Raw genomic sequence first — 21,059 nt, 5'->3', positions numbered from 1 at the left:
GTCTGATACTCACCTTCTAGCATTTTCATCTGTTTTCGCCATTGCTCCCATCGGTCTTCAGCAAAAAATGACTTGCCTGCAGCTCCAGTGTTTAGTGGAGCGGCGCAGAGGTTACTTTTCAATACAAGTATGACAGCCTTGTTCTGGCCTCGTTCTGGCTCTTATAGGCTTGTACTGAGAGATAAAGTCGTAGCTTCTGACTTCCGGTCAAGTCAATAAATTTAGTATTTTTTTCTGACAAAGAAAGATGGTAAAAAATTTTTAAAAAACCCAGTGCTTTCAGACCTCAATGGGGTTCAGGTCTGGAGATTGGGCTGCCCATGACAGGGTTTTGATGTGGTGGTCTCTTAATTTTTGCCAGAGCTGGTATGAGGGAAGGAAGGGGGCTTGCATTTAAAGCGTCGCTCCAGTGCTGAAAAAAAAACACTGGAGTGGTGCTAAAACCAGATAAACATACCCCCTTATGTACTCCTCTCCCGTTCTGTATGTATAGATCACATATAATAGCAAAACTATGAGACTTAACAGAACATTACAAAGATGATAGATAATTCCTTTCTTTAATCCATGTTTTTGTTGTACATCATTACGCGCTTCGATTTTTATTTACTTTTCGTAGAAAACATCAACTATAGCCAGTTTTATAATATTGTTAAAAGACTTTTTGGACATAGCTTGAAAACTCCAGACATCAAAGAATTTTACAGGAGGATTACTAATCATCCAGATGCTCCAATTGACTGGACTGAGGTGATTAAATACATTTCTTTATTCTGAAAAAAAGCTATCTTAACCCCTTTCCCGACATTTGCAGTAAATGTACGTTTTGGTTGAGAAGTGCTTCATGGCGATTTCCTGCACACAGGAGCTGTGCACGGGACATCGCCGCTGGGTGTTCAGCTGATATGACAGCTAACACCCTTTACTCACTACCAGGAGTGGTGCGGACAGTTTAACCCGCTAAATGCTGCGATTGATAGCTATCGCAGCATTTAGAAGGCAGGCAGAGGGAAAAGGGCCCCCTCTGCTTTCCAATTGACTCCCCCAATCGTTGACATGATGACCTAATGTTGTCATGATGACATCTGGGTCACCATGCTCAGAGCTATCAAAGCTGTCAAAGTGAAAGTGCCATTAACAATCAGAGCTGTCAAAGTGAAAGTGCCATAGGGCGACTAAGTAAAAAAGCAAGAAAAAAAAAGTTAAAAAAAAATGTAAAAGTATAAAAAAAAGGGGTATGATGAGGTATCTGCGTACTCAGTAGAAATTGCACAACAGATTTGGGGTCCATTTAGTTCAGCCTTAGCCTCCCCTGCCTTCTGCTTGTAGAAGCTGATGGAAAAATAACTATCATATAGAAAACACTGAGACTCTGCAGTGAGAGCCAGGAGACAGCACTTCTGTCTCACTGATATCCTACTTGCTTCCATTAGATAGGAGTAGTTTACTTGAGCAAGGGCAATGTGATGAGACACCGCATCCTCTACAATGGTAGGGACATGTTTCAACATATAGGCCCTGATTCATTAAGACTGGCATTTTTACGCCAGTCCTAATGAAGGACGTGCAGGAATTAAATGTACCGAATTCATTAAGATGAGCACAACACTTAACGAATTCAGCACATTTTATGCCTCTGTGCTCCTCACCAGAAATGTTACTCTAGTAACGGGCTGGAGTAATATTCCTGGTGTAAGAAATGCTGCCACTATGGATGAATTCGATGGGCGAGTTCCGGCCTCCCCAGCTCTCCTGTTATGGCGTTGCCCAAGACGGAAGTGTGAAAGAGGCCTATGAAACAAAGCAGAGGGGAGGAGAAATGAATTATTTTTTTACCTACAAAAAGAATCTGACATTTCTTCTATGTCTTTTTAGCTTTTTGGCTGTTTGCAGAGAGATGAGGACATCATTGGGACATATTTGGACCCAGAGAATACAATCTTTTTTCTGTCCAAAAGAGAAACATTTAAAAATGCAACAGGTAATAAAATGATCAGTAGTGAAATGTGCCCCTGCCATAAAATGTCACTGCAAAAGTGCTGCACTCCCTGGCCACATGGCTTGTTAGTTCATGTGGATGGAATACAGGGAAGATAAAGTCTAGGGCATTTGTGAAATAAGTTGTACTGCAAATTTTATATGATGGAATATGTGTAGTTTATTGTGTAATGAACACAAATCTCAAATAAACAGATGTACGATATATTGTATTCTCTACCTAAGGGTGCTTTCCCACTGCGTTCAGGCACCTGTTCAGAGCTTGCGTCCGAAACACCCTCAAAACGGGATATGCGCTGATGGGGCCATAGACTATATATATATAGTACCATAAGAGTGAACGTGGGTTCTGACGTGCATCATTTTTGGGTGGGTGCGCCTACTGTAGGCATCCCCTCGTACGTAGTAAACTGCATCTGGGTGCCTCTCTCCAAAGTACCCACCCCAAAAATGATGTACGTGAGAGCACACGTTTACTCTGCGGGTACCCTTATAGCGCCATTGGCGCATACACATGAATTCCGTTTTGCGGGGGGTTTGGACATAAACACCAACAGGGCCACTGAACAGCACCCTTAGGTGGGGAATGTACATGGAATGTGGGCAGATTACAAGGGAATTTACATATATATCATATAAAACAGGTGTATATATTTTATTCCCAGTACTTATTTGGTTGGGAAAGAACATAAAAGTGAACCTGACAGCTGCTCCATGCTGCCGATCCAGGGGAAGCATCTATGAGGCACTGGCTGTATGAACACAGCCAATTATGTTTGACTCTTAAATGTGACTAGAGTAAGTATTGGTGTGCACTCAAGGTCACTGTAAAAGCGAGGTGGTGGTAGAATGGACCGTGGTGGTCCCTGAAATAAATAGCAAAAATTCACCGCATACTCTAATGGAATGATTTGTAATCATCTGTGGAATTTTATTTTAGACAATGAAACTAAGTGCCAAGTTACAAAAATTGGTCCAAAACCCAGTAAAGTAGAGACACCCGACGTTTTGACCCTCCCGGGTCTTAATCATGGGGTTGACTATGTAGTAAGGCATGTATCAGATAATGGTAGGCTGTAAATAAATGGACAGCCCCAGGACGCAGTTACCACCATTGGTGCCCAATGATTGGCACTATTCTGACTATAAGTACGAAGCAACACGTATATCTTGCCATAACAGATACGGAAAATATATATGATTAAGACCTGGGAGGGTCGAAACGTCGGGTGTCTCTACTTTACTGGGTTTTGGACCAATTTTTGTAATTTTTGTAACTTGGCACTTAGTTTCTTTGTCTAAAATAAAATTCCACAGATGGTTGCAAATCATTCCATTAGAGTGTGCGGTGAATTTTTGCTATTTTTTTGACTCTTAAATGTGGCATCGTTTCAGAGGAAAATATACTTTAAAAGTAGCGGGGGACCGAGCTGTAGACTAGTCGGACAGGCAGGCACCTAGCGGCTTCTCTACGCCCTCTGCACTAAAGTGACAGGTCTTTCCCTATAAGCACACGTAGACAGAGACCTGTCAATCTCGGGCAACGGTCAGGGACCTGCCTGTCAACTAGTTTTCACAACAGCCTGGTTTCTGGCGGCTTTTAAAGTATATCTTTTTCTGAAACGCCCCAATGTTTAAGCCAGTGCCTGATACATGTTGACAACAGCTGTCAGGTTAATTTTAAATATATATACAGGTGCTTCTCACAAAATTAGAATATCATCAAAAAGTAAATTTATTTCAGTTCTTCAATACAAAAAGTGAAACTCATATATTATATACAATCATTACAAACAGAGTGATCTATTTCAAGTGTTTATTTCTGCTAATGTTGATGATTATGGCTTACAGCCAATGAAAATCCAAAAGTCATTATCTCAGTAAATTAGAATAATTAATGAAAAACACCTGCAAAGGCTTCCTAAGTGTTTAAAAAGGTCCCTTAGTCTGTTTCAGTAAGCTCCACAATCATGGGGAAGACTGCTGACTTGATAGATGTCCAGAAGGAAGTCATTGACACACTCCACAAGGAGGGTAAGCCACAAAAGGTCATTGCATATTAATGGAAAGTTGAGTGGAAGCAAAAAGTGTGGTAGAAAAAGGTGCGCAAGCAACTGGGATAACCGCAGCCTTGAAAGGATTGTTAAGAAAAGGCCATTCAAAAATTTGGGGGAGATTCAAAAGGTGTGGACTGCTGCTGGAGTCATTGCTTTAAGAGCCACCAAACACAGATATTTCCAGGACATGGGCTACAAGTGTCGCATTCCTTGTGTCAAGCCACTCATGACCAATAGACAACGCCAGAAGTGTCTTACCTGGGCCAAGGCGAAAAAGAACTAGACTTTTGCTCAGTGGTCCAAGGTGTTGTTTTCAGATGAAAGTAAATTTTGCATTTCATTTGGAAATCAAGATCCCAGAGTCTGGAGGAAGAGTGGAGAGGCACACAATCCAAGCTGCTTGAGATCTACTGTGAAGTTTCTACAATCATTGATGGTTTGGGGAGCCATGTCATCTGCTAGTGTAGGTCCACTGTGTTTTATCAAGACCATAGTCAGCGCAGCCATCTACAATGAAATTTTAGAGCACTTCATGCTTCCCTCTTTTTGGAGATGGACATTTCATTCTCCAGCAGGACTTGGCACCTGTCCACACTGCCAAACGTACCAATACCTGGTTTAAAAAACAACAGTATCACTGTGCTTGATTGGCCAGCAAACTCACCTGACCTTAACCCCATAGAGAATCTATGGGGTATTGTCAAGAGGAAGATGAGACACTAGACCCAACAATGCAGATGAGCTGAAGGCTGCTATCAAAGCAACCTGGCCTTCCATAACACCTCAGCAGTGCCACAGGCTGATCGCCTCCATGCCACACCGCATTGATGCAGTAATTGATGCAAAAGGAGACCTGACCAAGTATTGACCAAGTATTGAGTGCATTTCCTGAACATACATTTCAGTAGGCCAACATTTTGGATTCTAAAATAATTTTTCAAGCTGGTGTTATAAAGTATTCTTATTTACTGAGATAATGACTTTTTGGTTTTCATTGGCTGTAAGCCATAATCATCAACATTAACAGAAATAAACATGTGAAATAGATCACTCTGTTTGTAATGACTCTATATAATATGCAAGTTTCACTTTTTGTATTGAAAAACTTAAATAAATTAACTTTTTGATGATATTCTTATTTTGTGAAAAGCACCTGTAGATAATAGGGGAATGAGCACATTCCCCAAACAAACAGGTGTATATTGAATTTCATGTACTCTGTGCAGATTATAGTGGAATAAACACATATCTAAATAAACAATTGTGGTGGAGAATGAACGTGGAACATATGCAGTTTATAGTGGAATGGACACGTATCATACAGTATATAATTTACACTAATCAATAATTGTTTTGTTTTCTTTAAAGGGAATCTATTAGCAGTTTTTCCTATGTAATCTGACAGCAGCATGATGTAGGGACAGATACCCTTATTTCAGTGATGTATCTGTTAATTTCCTGGGGTAGCAATTGTGATCAAATCACATATAGTTTTCTTTGCAGTAGATTTAGCAGACCTTGCAATGCTGAGCTTTGTATAGTGTCACTCACACCACCGATTAGCAGGTTTCTTTGCACATTGTATATTGCCAGAAAACTGCTAATTAATGGTGGGGCATGGTTGAAATGGGAAGCCTGAGACACCTAGTCCTCTCATGATACTCTACTGCTGATAAAACACTCATTTTATTTAAACAGCAAAACAACGCTCAGTATATAGAATCGCTCAAAAGTTTGGACACATCTTTGTGTAGTGGTTTTCCTTGTTCTTATTGGAATGGGCATATAGTACATTCAGATGGAAGGCAGCACAACCATGAAGGAATACATATGCTCTTACACTAAAGTTCAGCTTTCATACTAACAGGAGCAGGGAAAAAGAAGAGAGATACTATCCAATGTGTTGTGAAAGTGCCATTATTGGATGCTGTCTTGACCGTTTCACAACATGGAACCATTTCGCTTTTTAACAGCAAGGTATACTATCTATCTATCTGTCTCACACTGAACGTTACTCAAGCCAAGCCATCCATTCCTTTTTTTATCTATCTATCTATCTATCTATCTATCTATCTATCTATCTATCTATCTATCTATCTATCTATCTATCTATCTATCTATCTATCTATCTATCTTAGTGCCGTGGTGTTCCCACCATGCAATAATGAGGCAGTGACCTAGGAAAGTTCACAGCAAATGTATTTAATGTCCAAATAACTCACGCAGTGAACAGCACATGGTTTCCTCTGGATCACAGCCGATGTTGTCGATGGCGACTGCCCACCGTATCACGCTGTGGGATGCCAGGCATTCGCTGCTCTTGGCTCTGTATTAGCTCACACAAGCCGGCTGTTGCTGAGCCACCTGCTCTGTCACTTGCAAACAAACACTGATACACCCAAACTCTTTACTGCAGGGTTTTTAACTGGAATCTGTGGCCATAGGCTACTTATAGGACCCGGCTCAAGAGAGCGAACCGCAAAACTACCATCCTGTAGTTCGCTCCAAAAATAAAAGCCCATTCCAGGTTTTCTAAAATCTGCCTTGGGCATATAACTTGTCCAGGACCAAACTTACTTATTCTGCATTGCAACCGCAGCTATACCTGTGACTGCAATGCACTCCAGCAGCCTTAAAATACTTTTATGCACATCCTGGGGGACACATAGCGTTCCTCTCATATAATACTCGTCACTGCCTCACACTGTCTGTCTGTCTGTATCTTGTCATACAGGTAAACACATTAACTTTTAATTCCATTGTGTTCTTTTTATCTGTCTTATCATTGTGTGCACAAGGCACAATATCATCAATAAGGTCTAAAAAGTAATTTGCAAATCAGCTCAAAAGAAACATACCCTAGTATGCCAAGTAATTGCCTTCAGAGTCAGTCCCAAATTTGACTGTCTTCTGCTGGACATTTATCCTATGTTCTTGACTGGCACTATGTGCCTCCTGTGAAATCTATCCGAGACTGACACATAACAATTTAAATTTAAGCTGACTTAAAGCAGTGACCATTTGTTACTCTTTTATTACCACTGCTCCATTAAGAATGGTGTTGTTTTTTTTGGTCTTTACCAAGGGGGTAATGTCAGGGCCGGCTCCAGGTTTTCATGTGCCCTGAGCGAAAGAGTCTCAGTGGGCCCCTTTAAATGAATATGAACACCTGATTCTTACACTATGGCTGGTCCAAATAACTAAAACAATTGTTACCATCCACCTCTCGTGTCTCCACCTTTTTCCTCATAGTTTGTAAGCTTGCGAGCAGGGCCCTCACTCCTCTTGGTATCTGTTTTGAACTGTGATTTCTGTTATGCTGTAATGTCTACTGTCTGTACAAGTCCCCTCTATAATGTAAAGTGCTGCGGAATATGTTGGCGCTATATAAATAAAATTATTATTATTATTTAAAACGTACCATGATTCATGATGCACAGATACGGTAGAAAAATATAGGTGTAGTACAATGGCAAAGATTTCACTTACTTCTTACATTGCATGAGTGATATCTATTGTAAATTCTACAATAGGTCAGAAACCGGACAGTATAGTCCTCCATACAATATTTTGGGCACCACATAGTCCTCCATACAGTATTGTGGGCACCACATAGTGCTCTGTAGAGAATAATGTGCCCCATATACGGTATTGCTCCATACTGTATAATGAGCCCCATATATTGCTCCATACAGTATTTAATAGGCCCCATATATTGCTCCATACAGAATAATGAGCCCCATATATTGCTCCATACATAATGGCTCCCATATACTGTTCCACACAGTATATGATGGGTTCCATATAATTATCCAGTATATGATGGGCCCCATGTATTGCTCCATATATAATGGGCCCCATATAATGCTCCATACAGTATAGTCCCCATATAATGCTCCATATATAATGGATCCCATATGATGCTCCATATATAATGGGCCCCATATGAAGCTCCATATATTGTGGGCCCCATATGATGCTCCATATATAATGGGCCCCATATATGATGCTCCAGTGTATGATGGACCCCATATAATGCTCCAGTATGTAATGGGCCTCATATAATGCTCCATACATATTGGGCCCCATATATGATGCTCCAGTGTATAATGGGACCTATATATGATTGCTCCAGTGGATTATGGGCCCCATATATAATGCTCCAAACATTACAAAAATTAAATACTCATCTGTTGTTGCTGGCTGCTGCTCTGCTCCGGACTCCTCAGCATCGGCGTCTTCTGGCTCTCTGCACTGTGACAATGTAAGGAGGTTGCTTTCCCTGCTCCTTGCCTGGAACCACTTAGCCAGACAGCTGGGTTGTTGGGGGGAAGACTTTCTGCCCTGGACAGAGGGGACAGGTTGACTGCTGGGAAAAGAGAGGGGAGTGGTCAGAAAAGTGCGGGAGAGAGCGCCAGAGAGGGGACAGCGTGCCAGAGAGAAAGCAGGCTGCAGCGCCGCGCTCCCCATGACAGAGTGCTCCCCGTGAGGGCACTGAGGCTGAGATCCCCACCAGAGTGACGGCTGGATGTGAGGGTGTAGATTTGGAAGCCTCCAGAATCAGAGACAGTGACTGTGCAGCCCTGGTGACCGCAGTGACAAGCAAAGAATCCCTGGTGACCGCAGTGACAAGCAAAGAATCCCTGAGTGTGATAAGTAACTACCCAGAGTGTGTGTGACAGCGTTAATACAGGGAGACTGTCAGCCTGGTGCATAGAGGCTCTTGCAGAAGCGACGAGACTGTGCTATTTCCTGGTTTCACTTTCACTTTGCGAAGAACAGATTGCAGAGAGACTTAACCCCGGACCTTCCAGGAGACACAGAAGAGACTTCAGGATCCCAAGCCCTGCTGGTGACTGTATCCACATTGGGAAAAGGACCCTCCAGTCAGGACCTCCCTGGGCTGATAAGTTACAAGAACACTCGTTAACCCTTTGATTCCGCTTAACTGTTTACTGTTTTACTTGACTATTAACCCCGTTTACTCCCTGCGAGGAGAATTTTACCCCTGTTAATAAATCCCCTTCAACAGTTGGTCTGTCTGTTCCGTGGTGACATACGCAACCCTGCACTCTATTACACTTGGCGTAGTTGGCAGGATGTCACACGGTAGCACGGAAGGGGCAGACCAAGCAGTTGAGGGAGGCCCCAGGTCTAGCATCTCCCTGGGAGCCATGTTAGCTAACCTACCAAAATTTTCAGGGAGTAATGTCATGTTGTGGGGTTGGACGGAGCGCATCCGAGGGATGATGCGGATACATCCTATGACACCGGCACTGCAGGCGGAAATAGCTGTGATGGCCCTAGAGGGGGATGCACGGGACTCTGTTATGCTAAGACCCCCCCAGGCGAGAGATACCCTGGACAAAGTATTACGTATACTTGAGGAGACGCATGGAGACCCCACTGACGTAGGGGAGCTGCGCATGCGACTGTTCCGCCGGGTACAAAGAGAGGGGGAGACCGTGACGCAATATATGAACGCACTGCAGGAGCTTCATACTGCCATTATACGGAAGGACGGCATAGGTGTGGGGTCAATTGACGTTGTACTGCGAGACCAACTGGTGACAGGCTTGTGAGATGTATTGATGAAACAGGCCCTGCGAGAGCGCATGCGTGTAAAGCTAGATATGACTTTCCCTGAGGTCGGGAGTGAGGCACGCACACGCGAGCAAGAGCAAGGGGTGGTAGTGCCAGTGGGAAAGGTATGGAGCAGGGAGGTAACAGCCCCTCAATGGGTAGAAGACTTGAAGAAGGAGCTTAAGCGAGTCCGTGAGGAGGTGGCTGAATATAAGAAGATCCCTGCTGCAGAAACCGCCCTCCAAAGTGAGACTAGTGCCGTTCGGCGAAGAAGACTGCCTAGATGCTACAACTGCGGAGCATCCAGTCAAAATGAAGAGGAGGCAATGTGGACCCGGGATTCCCAGCTGAAGATAAGAAGAATCTGGGAGGAGATTGAGAGTCTGGGGAAAGCCCTTACTGCTGTTTTGGGGACCAGCGGCATATCCCGAGGTAACGTGCGGAAGCCGCCAGAAAGAGATATAGGAGAGATGCGCCACATAAAGAAGGCTTCGGTGGCGGCCCCAGAGTGTAACTCCGTATCCTGGGATGAAGAGCAACCGCAGATGAGAGATGTCCCCTGCCGAGGTCGACGATCCAAACTGAAGCGCCCTCCAGACAGACGTAGACGTGAGTGCTGGACGTGCAGAAAGGTGGGACACATGTCCAGAAATTGCCCTACCCGAGAAGAGCGGTGGCAGAGATCCGCTCACCCCTCTGAGGGTCCTGCTAACTGAAGGGAATGTCGCCCCTGGAGGGAATGGTACGGCAGGAAGAGAAGAGTTCCACCTAGGACAAGACAGTACCACAATGTCAGACGCCAAGGAGAGGTGGAGAAGGTGTCAAGCATCTCTGGTGAGACTCAGTCCGGCAGGAAGAAAGTGACGTTCTCTCGAGAAGACCACCAAAGTGCTTTACTACCCTGTCCAGCATGAGTTCCTGAAGAAGGAGAGAAAGTGCCAAGTGTTCCTGCGACACTCGTTTTCAATGTCCGAGCCGATGAGGAGGAGGAACCACTGATGTCGTCCCCTGAGGTGAAGAATGTGCTGGCTGTCAGCTCACCAGTTCCTGATCGGACAAGGGAAATGGAGCAGCTGTGTGAGACAGGGCGTGTGGCTGAGAATACCTGGGAAGTGATGCCCGCAGAGCCCGGCGCAGATGACAAAGAGTCCGGCCTGCATGGTCTTAATTCATCTGACTCAAGGTTTGACAAGAATGCTCCTGTCAAAGAGAGGGGGAGCTATGAAGAAGAATTGCATGTACTAAGCCCCCAAACTGAGGAGCCTGAACAAGAAGTCCCTAAAGTTTCCGATAACGACAAGGAGGAGGATGAATCATCTACGCAGACATCTGCTAGCGGCAAAGCTAAGAAGAAGAAGAAGAAAAAGAAGAAGACAGCAGTTGTTGATGACGCAGAGAAAGCATATCTCAACCTGACTGATGAGCAGCTCTTAAACCATTTAGTCTTGGAGTATCTACAAGAAGAAAGGCAGAAGGAGATGCGAGAATCGCAGGTATCTGACTCCCCTCCGAAGAACAAAGAGAAGCACGAAGAGTCCTCGCCCGTGGAATGGCGAGCTTTAAGAGAGGGGGAATGTAAGGAGGTTGCTTTCCCTGCTCCTTGCCTGGAACCACTTAGCCAGACAGCTGGGTTGTTGGGGGGAAGACTTTCTGCCCTGGACAGAGGGGACAGGTTGACTGCTGGGAAAAGAGAGGGGAGTGGTCAGAAAAGTGCGGGAGAGAGAGCGCGCCAGAGAGGGGACAGCATGCCAGAGAGAAAGCAGGCTGCAGCGCCGCGCTCCCCATGACAGAGTGCTCCCTGTGAGGGCACTGAGGCTGAGATACCCACCAGAGTGACGGCTGGATGTGAGGGTGTAGATTTGGAAGCCTCCAGAATCAGAGACAGTGACTGTGCAGCCCTGGTGACCGCAGTGACAAGCAAAGAATCCCTGAGTGTGATAAGTAACTACCCAGAGTGTGTGTGACAGCGTTAATACAGGGAGACTGTCAGCCTGGTGCATAGAGGCTCTTGCAGAAGCGACGAGACTGTGCTATTTCCTGGTTTCACTTTCACTTTGCGAAGAACAGATTGCAGAGAGACTTAACCCCGGACCTTCCAGGAGACACAGAAGAGTCTTCAGGATCCCAAGCCCTGCTGGTGACTGTATCCACATTGGGAAAAGGACCCTCCAGTCAGGACCTCCCTGTGCTGATAAGTTACAAGAACACTCGTTAACCCTTTGATTCCGCTTAACTGTTTACTGTTTTACTTGACTATTAACCCCGTTTACTCCCTGCGAGGAGAATTTTACCCCTGTTAATAAATCCCCTTCAACAGTTGGTCTGTCTGTTCCGTGGTGACATACGCAACCCTGCACTCTATTACAACTGTTCAGGCAGAGGGTGTACAGTAGTGACATCATCGCGTCCCCTGACCTGAACGTCACAGTCATAAGACGCAGAGGAGGCCGCAACAGAGGAACAGGGGAGGTAAGTATTGCAGGTGCCGGGGCCCTGAGCAAGCTGGGGGACGGCCCACTCGCAAGTCTCGGCACTGGTACAGGCACCGGGCACCCATAGCGCGCCGGTTTCCCAGATGGTCCACATGCCTGGGTGTGCCGAGTGCTGACGTCGGCCCTGGATAATGTTTACAGGGTAATATTGTAGAGCAACCTGAATACACGTCCCCTGTACGCAACACCCCATTAGTAAAGACCAGAAAAATTAGCACTGCATAAAAAGTCCCATATCTCTAAAATCATATAGCGGATTTAAAAAAACAAACAAACAAACAAACAAAAAACATAATATTCAGGGCATCAGTGTTAATAAAATAAGAGCAAACACTGGCCAGTTTTGACCTCATCACAGGTCTTAAAGGTTTTAAAGAAATGTTTTTTTATGTGGATGCTTTTAAAATAATATACAGAGGCATACTCACCTTCCTGCAGGCCCACAGATCCAGTGCAGACCACTCTGTTCAGAAGTGACAGGATCAGCAATGCCTGTGATCGGCTTTAGAGGTTAGGTGACTAGAAGACCAAGTCATCAATGAAATATCCGATGTTGCGCTTTTCTTCTGACCTGACTACTGTAGCAAGTAACAGGCTTCAAGCAAGCATACCTGAACTTTTTTTGTGCTGGACCACCACTTTAAAACACCCATACATATTAGATAAAAAGCCATGTAAACTATATGGCTGTCTGTGGGTCTCCTGACTCCTCCCAGACAGGTAGATGGAATTCAGTTGCCTGATCCCTCTTTTCTGCAGGCAGGCACAGTTCTGGCATTGGATTAATCCACTATTCCCATAGAGAACACAGGAATGCTCGGCCAAGCTGGGCTTTCTTGTGTATTGGCGTGTCGGGATAGACAGACGTCAGCAGATTGATCGTTCAGCCGACAGTTATCTTATGTGTATGGTCAGGTTAGGCCTCTTTCACACTTCAGTTGTTTGGCGTCAGTCTAAAACCGTCATTTTCCTCAAAAAACGGATCCGTTTTTTTTTTCGACGGATCCGTTTTTTTCCCCCATAGACTTGCATTAACGACGGATTGTGACGGATAGTCGTCCGTTCCATCCGTCATGCGACGGATCCGTCAAAATTTAGCGGACGTCATCTAGACATTGACGGTCATTGCAACGTTTTTTGTCTCCGTTGAAATGACGGATCGCGACGGATCCGTTGCGTCCGTCATTCCATAGAATGGCCACCTATGGGCGACGGATCCGTCGCGACCGTTATTTCGATGGATCCGTCGCCCCAATCCGTTTTTTCAATTTTTTTCAATTGCGCATGCTCCAAAAAGTATATACAACCCCCGAGTAACGGATCCGTCAAAAAAACGGATCCGTTACATCCGTTTTTTCAACAATTGTGACGGATCCGTCGATCCGTCACTTTGTCGGAAGTGACTGATGCCAAACGACTGAAGTGTGAAAGAAGCCTTAAAGGAGTTGCTCCCTACTAGGACAACTCCTTTGTGTTCATCATGTTTGGCCTCGTCAAAATGAAAACACTTATACTCACATTATAAAGGAAATCACATTATGAATTGTGTTTTCCTTAAATTACATCCAGCACAGATATTCTTTATAAGCATTAATATCTATGTTTCTTTACAGATGAGGCAATATTCCTGTATACATGCCGCTGTAAGTACAATATTTTACAATGTTATTCTTGTATTCGTTTTCTTGTTGTAACATATTTAATTATGTATAGAGGAAACATGGAATATTGTACTTTTATAATTATCACATTTTTGTGGATAAGATTGTTTTTGGCAGTTAATTTCATCTTTTTCTGTCTTAGGAGAGTTCCTGGTTTTCTGGATGTGACTTCCTGAATCAGCTTAATAAAGTGGTCGCTGTGACAGAGAGCAGCATTGTTATATGGGATTACAAGTGTCATGGAAAGAATGAGGTAGTGCACTTTGGCTTGATATTAGTTACGGTTAATGCACTAAGCTTAAGGAGATGGACATATTTACCACGTTCCCCCATGAAGGAAAAGTGTATTATTATATTGGGTAATGAGAACTGTGACATGTGTTAATAATGTTGGTATTGTGTGCTGCCTGATGGTAGGGAGAGTTAGAGTTAACGATTGGGACTAGACTAGAGTGGGAGGGGCTAAGGTGAAGGGACAGAGACAGGTTCTTGTCAGGACGTCAGACAGGGCGCAGCGTTTGTAAGGTCTAGACAGTTGTAATGCTGTATCATTTGGGTGACCCTAACATGAGAGGAGTCTGTGACAGAGGATAGTGAGATCCTAGCGGAAAGAAGGAGATAAGTGACCTAAAGGCAGAGTGGTCAATCTAAGACGGGTCCAGGGAAAGGACGCCTAGTAGTACTGCCCAGAGTTTATAACTCAGAGAGGTAACGGGCCAAGACGGGACAGAGTACGTGAGACAAAAAGAGTGCCCCAGGTGGGAGAGCCAGAGCATCAGGTACAGAGAAGTTAGGTACTGGCCATACTGGCAATATAGTTCCCTAGAGGGGAAAGAAGATACAGAACTGAGGGTTGAGAATAGGATTCTTGCTAACTGGATTGTAGTTCTAAGTAGGGTTGTAGTGAAGTAGACTAGAACAAAGAAGATAAAGAACAAGTAAAGAGGAAAGAATTGGAACTGTGTGTGGAAAATGCTCCGTGTTGTGAAGGAACCGTTCATAAAGTTGTGTCCTCGCTATTTACTGTACATAATCCACCCTAGGTTATTTTTTAGTAAAAAGTTTCTACTGATCTTGTCTCCTGCTCAGCATTGGTGTCTGGCTTTAAATCACTTTCCTCCAGTATTTACAACAGTCACCATAAGAGGGAGCTTAGGAACATTCAGCATGGTCTTTAAGAATTAACCTCAATAAGATATTAGCATATTGTAAGTGCCTAAGGTCTTTCTTGTGGTGGCTGTAGGTTACTGGAATTATATCTTTTAAATAGAATCTGTCAATAGGACCAACCCTCCTAAGCCGTCTATATGGGCATGTAGGTAATTGAAAGTTTTATAAAATAATACCAAGATATCTGCGATTAGTGATGGGCGAACCCCCCAATGATTGGGATAGGTGGGTTCGCCTGAGTTTTTCTGTAAAGTTTGAGTTCGGGCCGGAGATGATGCAAACTTGCGTCTGAACCATGAGCTTGGACTTTACAGATATGGGATGGGGCGGGGCTGTAAAAGAAAGCATAAAATGAATAATAAACATTATAATTATACTTACCTGTCCAGCGACGCGTCCTCCCGTCCCACTGTCTCCCGGCCGCATATACTTCCGGAGCTGCTCATTACCTTCTAGCGGTATTCACTGCACTTGGCAGTCTTCGGCTTTTTCCGGCAGAGTTCATGCGGTGGTAATGAGCAGTCACAGAAGCAGAAGCGGCCGTGAGACAGCAGGACGGGAGTACACTTTGCTGGACAGGTAAGTATAATATTTATAATGCTTATTATTAATTTTATGCTTTCTTTTACAGGCCCTGGACCCAAACTGGACCTGACCTTGTGACCGAATGCTATATGTTCGGTACGAGTCACGAACTTTACTATTCGGGTTCGCCCATCCCTATCTGCGATCCAATGTCTTACGCCAAACAAATGTATGTTTTTCTTAATATGTAAATAAGCTGTTAAGATCTATGGGCAGGACACTGCTCTGCATAAGAATCTGCCTCCAGAGCTTATTGTAAATGAAAGTGGGCGTAAGCAATGTGAGACATGTAATGACTGACAGTCTGCTCCACCGATCTCACTACAGAGTTGTCTGTGAGTACAACTAACACACTATGGCAGAGCTGAGGTTTTTCTCGTTACAAACACATCTTTCAATTAAAAAAGCAAAGATGATAGATTCTCATTCAGGTCAGCGTCCTGTCAGAGTCCTGAACTGCTCAATTACTTGTAAGAAAAACATGGATTTCTCTGGAATAAGACATCAGATTTCAAATATCAAAGTATCATTTTATTCAGCTTCCTATGACCTGGATGCCAATAGAGATGGCGTAAGAGGTTTGATGCTACTGACAGGTTCCCTTTAACTAAATGGTCATGCAAAAATAAACCTCCAACTGCTATAAAAATCTATGACAAAATTCAGCAACACAGCCTTGAGGAGGTAAAATTGATATTTACATGTGAACATATAGCAGCTCATTTTCTTTACAGGAAAAAAAAAATTCTGGAGTTATTGTGGTTGAAGCTGCAGTTTTCACTTAACCCCTTCACAACGGGGCCAATTTCCATTTTTGCATTTTCGTTTTTTTCCCTCCCCTTCTTCCCAGAGTAACAACTCTTTAATTCTTCTGTTAAAGAATTACGAGAGCTTGATTTTTGCAGGATGATTTGTGGTTTTGAATTACATCCTTCATTTTACCACATGGTGTACTGGAAAACGGGAAACAATTTCCAAGTGAGGAGAAATTGTGAAAAAACACAATTCTGGCATTATGGCTTTGGGAATTGTTTTTACGGTGTACATTTTGCGGTAACAATGATTTCACAGTATGATTCCACTTATCAATATGATTATGGCGATACCAAACGTCCATTTTTTTTAATTATTTTAGTGACAAAAAAATTAGAAGCTTGCAAAAAACTTTGAGTTGTGTCACTACTTTCCAATACCTGTAACGTTTTCATTTTTGGGTCAACAGGGCTGTGTGATGGCTTATTTTTTGTGGGGCAAAACATCATTTTTGCAGATATTTCTGGACATGACATGGCGATACCACATATGTGTATTTTTTTTATTAGCTTTATTTTTAATGGGGGGAAAATGGTCTTTGTCTTTTTAGGAAACTTTGCCTAGATGAATAGTACAAGTATCATGGTACAGCTGCCTATTTAAGTCTATGGAGAGGGAAGGGGAGGAGGAACAGGTAACAGGGTGAGAAGCAGAATATAAATAAAAGGCACACAGGCACACTTAAATGGTGCTACTGCTTTCTAGCAAATTTTTAGGTTGCCCCTTTGTATAATATCCTCCAGGTGACTACTGCTCCTGAGAGGGAGAGGAATCCCTCATGTGACTGAAAATGGGAGACATCATAGCAGCTAGTCTCCACCCACTAGCTCAGCTGCAAATAAGAGACTGAGCATGCACATGAGGAAACTGCTGAAAAGTGTAGCATGTAAGACATATAAAAGCCAGAAATAGACATATACACATAACAATTGATACTGAAAAGTTACCTAAAATGACAATTAGTCCTCTGTGGTTATGTAGTATATAGGGATAGCCATTGCATGCTTAAAAACTTTATTATAGCTTGGTATATAACACCATAAAACATGATACTGAACATGCAAATGGACTTTTTTAGTTAATTTTTTGTAACTGTTTTTACTCTCTAAGGATAACTATGTCTGCATTAAGCCAATGGAGCACTACCTTCTTTGCGTTTGCACTGTGGTTTCACAAGGCCAGTACTTGCAGGATGATATATTGATAGGAGATGATGCTGGATTTGTAAGTCTGTATTCTATTTCAAATGATGAACTAAAAGTAGAAGATCTAAAGTCCACAAAGATGTCTCATCCAGGTGTCTTAGATGCCAGAAGATTCAGGAGGTGAGGCAGTTGCTTTATAACATAAATCTGTAGTTATCAGGGTAAGAAAGTAAATATGCTGCATTCTTGTGAGGTCATTGATCTGTTTTTCATAAATGATAAAAATATCTACCTACATACTGAAGGCTTCCTGCTCCACGATTGTATTCATCTGTCTCTACGCTTTGGGGGCAAAGATACAGTTGAAATTGAGACATGCCGCACCCTCATGGCACAGTTTCCAAAATCTATGAAGGACCCGCTGGCTCCAGGATGGTTGAAAGCATTAGATAGAAGCCATTGGGAGTATTGGTTTTGCACTCACCCATCCAAAATGAAATAGCTGAGAATTTAGTAAATGTATAAAATTGTTTCAAAAGATTAGACAGCAATGATTTTGTTTGCATTTTTAGGTTCAGAAGAAAGCTGCACCATGATTGGGTTGTTAAAATAAAGTATTTCCCAGAGATAAACCTCTTTGCTTCATCCTCTCCAGACAGCATTCATTCCTTGGTTCTAGATCACATCAATAGGATAAAAGATGATGGGTATGTTCATTATTATATTTTCCTATCATTATGACAAATTCAGTTTGAAAATATTAAAACAATATTTTGTTACTTTGAAACTTTGTTATTCTCTCATTGTTCTAATTCAGATGACTTCCTATCGTCTCTGAAATCCCTTACATTGATTAAATAATTCCATAAAATATAAAATGTGAAAGCTAAGATTGCCTGAATGGAAAGTGTATGATGATTGTAGCATACATTCAGCTAATAAATGAACAGATATCATTTAAGTACAGTATGGAAAGTCAAAAACATTGCAGCAGTTTGGGGAGCACTGTGTACTGTTTAACTTAGATCAGAGCATAAAGGGGCTCACAGTTGTTTGCATGAGGAAACATAATTCCCTGCCTGCCAGTTTTATCACAGCAGTGAGATTTGCTGCCGCATACACAGCACAGCCCTCTGAGCTAATCATAAATCAAGTCTGTGACATATAAGCTCAGTGGCCACTGGAGCTTCTACATCACTGACTTGATTAATGATAAGCTCAGAGGGCTGAGGACGTGGCAGCAAAACTCACTCCTGTGATAAAACAAACAGGGAACTTTTTACCACACAAAACAGTAGCTGTTGGCCTTGGCTTTTTCGTCTGTATACTCACTTATTATAAGTGACTTATGCTTTCCCCTGGAGCAATGGTATGTGCCCTGACCTGGAAGAGCTCTGCATGATTTGACAAAGTCACTGGCAAAGTACTGGAGGGGAGGTATGTTTCACTAAGGGTGCTAGCTTCACTGATACCAACTAAAGATGGCTGGAGACCTGGATGTTTGGGCTTGGCTGAAGAGTTGCAAAAAGTTCGGATTCTGGTACCAGAACAGTACCCGAACCCGGACCCCATTCACTTGAATGGGGGGTCCGAACATCCAGTGTTTGCCAAGCTGTCATTTGAGCAATCAGTGAGGTCTCAGGAAACAAACTCCTACCAAATCTACTTGATTTAGTTACTCTTTAAACTACCAATGATCTCACAGTGATGCATAACATCAAATATGTTTTTAAAAAGGTCATATGTAATGTCACTTCAAAGAATAGATTGTTAAACAGCATAGTTAGAACTGAAGGTGGAACATCTGCTGAACGTGCCTTTCCTAAAAGACTAAATGGTGACTCAAAACAATTGTATAGTTGAGGGCCATGGAAGTGTCAAAACAGTGAGGTCTTACTGCCCCTATCAGAAAAGCAAAATATAATGTACTGTGGTTTTTTTAATACACAGATCAGTTAATGTATTCTCGGTTCCTGAAGGGGTCACTACGTTTGCCTACTGCGTGAAAGCAAATATTATCGCAACGGGAGGTAAGACTATTCTCAATAAGGCCTCTGAAAAGCAAAAGGTGGAACCTATTGGTGATGTAAATCATTTAGATACATCTCGACTTATGTTATAATAATACAGAAGGCAACTACCTGGAGAGTATTACATAAATACACAAAGTACAGGTGCTTCTCAAAAAAGTAGAATATCATCAAAAAGTTAATTTATTTCAGTTCTTCAACACAAAAAGTGAAGCTCATATATTATATAGAGTCATTACAAACAGAGTGATCTATTTCAAGTGTTTATTTCAGTTAATGTTGATGATTATGGCTTACAGCCAATGAAAACCCAAAAGTCATTATCTCAGTAAATTGGAATATTTTATATCACCAGCTTGAAAAATGATTTTAAAATCTGAAATGTTGGCCGACTGAAATGTATGTTTAGTAAATGCACTCATTACTTGGTAGGGGCTCCTTTTGCATCAATTACTGAATCAATGCATCATGGCATAGATGCCATCAGCCTGTAGCACTGCTGAGGTGTTATGGAAGCCCAGGTTGCTTTGATAGAAGCCTTCAGATCATCTGCATTGTGGGGTCTGGTGTCTCTCATCATCCTCTTGACAATACACCATAGATTCTCTATGGGGTTAAGGTCATGCGAGTTTGCTGGCCAATCAAGCACAGTTATACTGTTGTTTGTAAACCAGGTATTGGTACTTTTAGCATTGTAGACAGGTGCCAAGTCCTGCTGGAGAATAACATTTCCATCTCCAAAAAGCTTGTCGGCAGAGGGAAGCATGAAGTGCTCTAACATTTCCTGGTAGACGGCTGCACTGACTTTGGTCTTGATAAAACATAGTGGACCTACACCAGCAGTTGACATGGCTCCCCAAACCATCAATGTTTGCGGAAACGTCACATTATTATTATTAATGACTTTTGGGTCTTCATTCTTAAACGTTTTCTGCTTTCCACAGTGGTTCGATAAATAAATAAATAAATTAAAAAAATGGTGTATATTTTAAAACCAGCATTGTTAAAGCAGACAGCTGCAGCCTTCTATTATCAGGCTGGCATGGTCCATGGTTATTGGGCCATTCCCTGCCAAAAAATAGAAGCCCGTATCCACCCCAGAATTGGCGCATCACATTAGATGCACCAATTCTGGCACTCTACTCAGCTCATTCCAATTGCCCTGGTGCGGTGACAATCGGGGGATATATGGGATAGATGACAATTGTGATTTGTCAAAAATCACAGTTGTCATCAAGCCCTGGTGTTAGTAATGGAGACGTGTCAGTCATACACCCCATTACTAACCATGTAATTAAAAATTAATAAACACACACAGAAAAGTCCTTTATTAAAAAAAATAAAAACCTCAGATGCCCTCTTTCACCCATTTATTTCACAAGGCGACACTGATGACAGTTGTAGTCAGCCTGGAGTAGTTGGAAGTTTTCTGCTTTTCACAGTGGTGCATTAAATAAATAATTCAATTTAAAAAATGGCTTGGGGTCTCCCCTATATTTTAAAACCAGCACAGATAATGCAGACA

At 42.7% G+C, this 21,059-nt stretch overlaps 1 protein-coding gene across 2 annotated transcripts in view; it reads left to right on the top strand.

Annotated features, from left to right (window-relative positions):
* The window catches only part of WDR64 (WD repeat domain 64), a 138,226-nt gene that overhangs the window by 28,178 nt on the left and 88,989 nt on the right, over positions 1–21,059 (top strand). For both annotated transcript variants that reach the window (XM_077250003.1, XM_077249996.1), the window contains exons 3-10: positions 620–750; positions 1,876–1,981; positions 5,923–6,032; positions 13,744–13,773; positions 13,934–14,044; positions 17,470–17,684; positions 18,077–18,211; positions 19,455–19,534. In XM_077250003.1, the coding sequence (XP_077106118.1) occupies positions 620–750; positions 1,876–1,981; positions 5,923–6,032; positions 13,744–13,773; positions 13,934–14,044; positions 17,470–17,684; positions 18,077–18,211; positions 19,455–19,534 (918 nt within the window). The remainder of the gene's footprint in view (positions 1–619; positions 751–1,875; positions 1,982–5,922; positions 6,033–13,743; positions 13,774–13,933; positions 14,045–17,469; positions 17,685–18,076; positions 18,212–19,454; positions 19,535–21,059) is intronic.

Source organism: Ranitomeya variabilis, chromosome 1 (assembly GCF_051348905.1).
Source record: "Ranitomeya variabilis isolate aRanVar5 chromosome 1, aRanVar5.hap1, whole genome shotgun sequence".
Classification (NCBI taxonomy): Eukaryota; Metazoa; Chordata; class Amphibia; order Anura; family Dendrobatidae; genus Ranitomeya; species Ranitomeya variabilis.
This window is presented reverse-complemented; position numbering and strand designations above follow the sequence as displayed.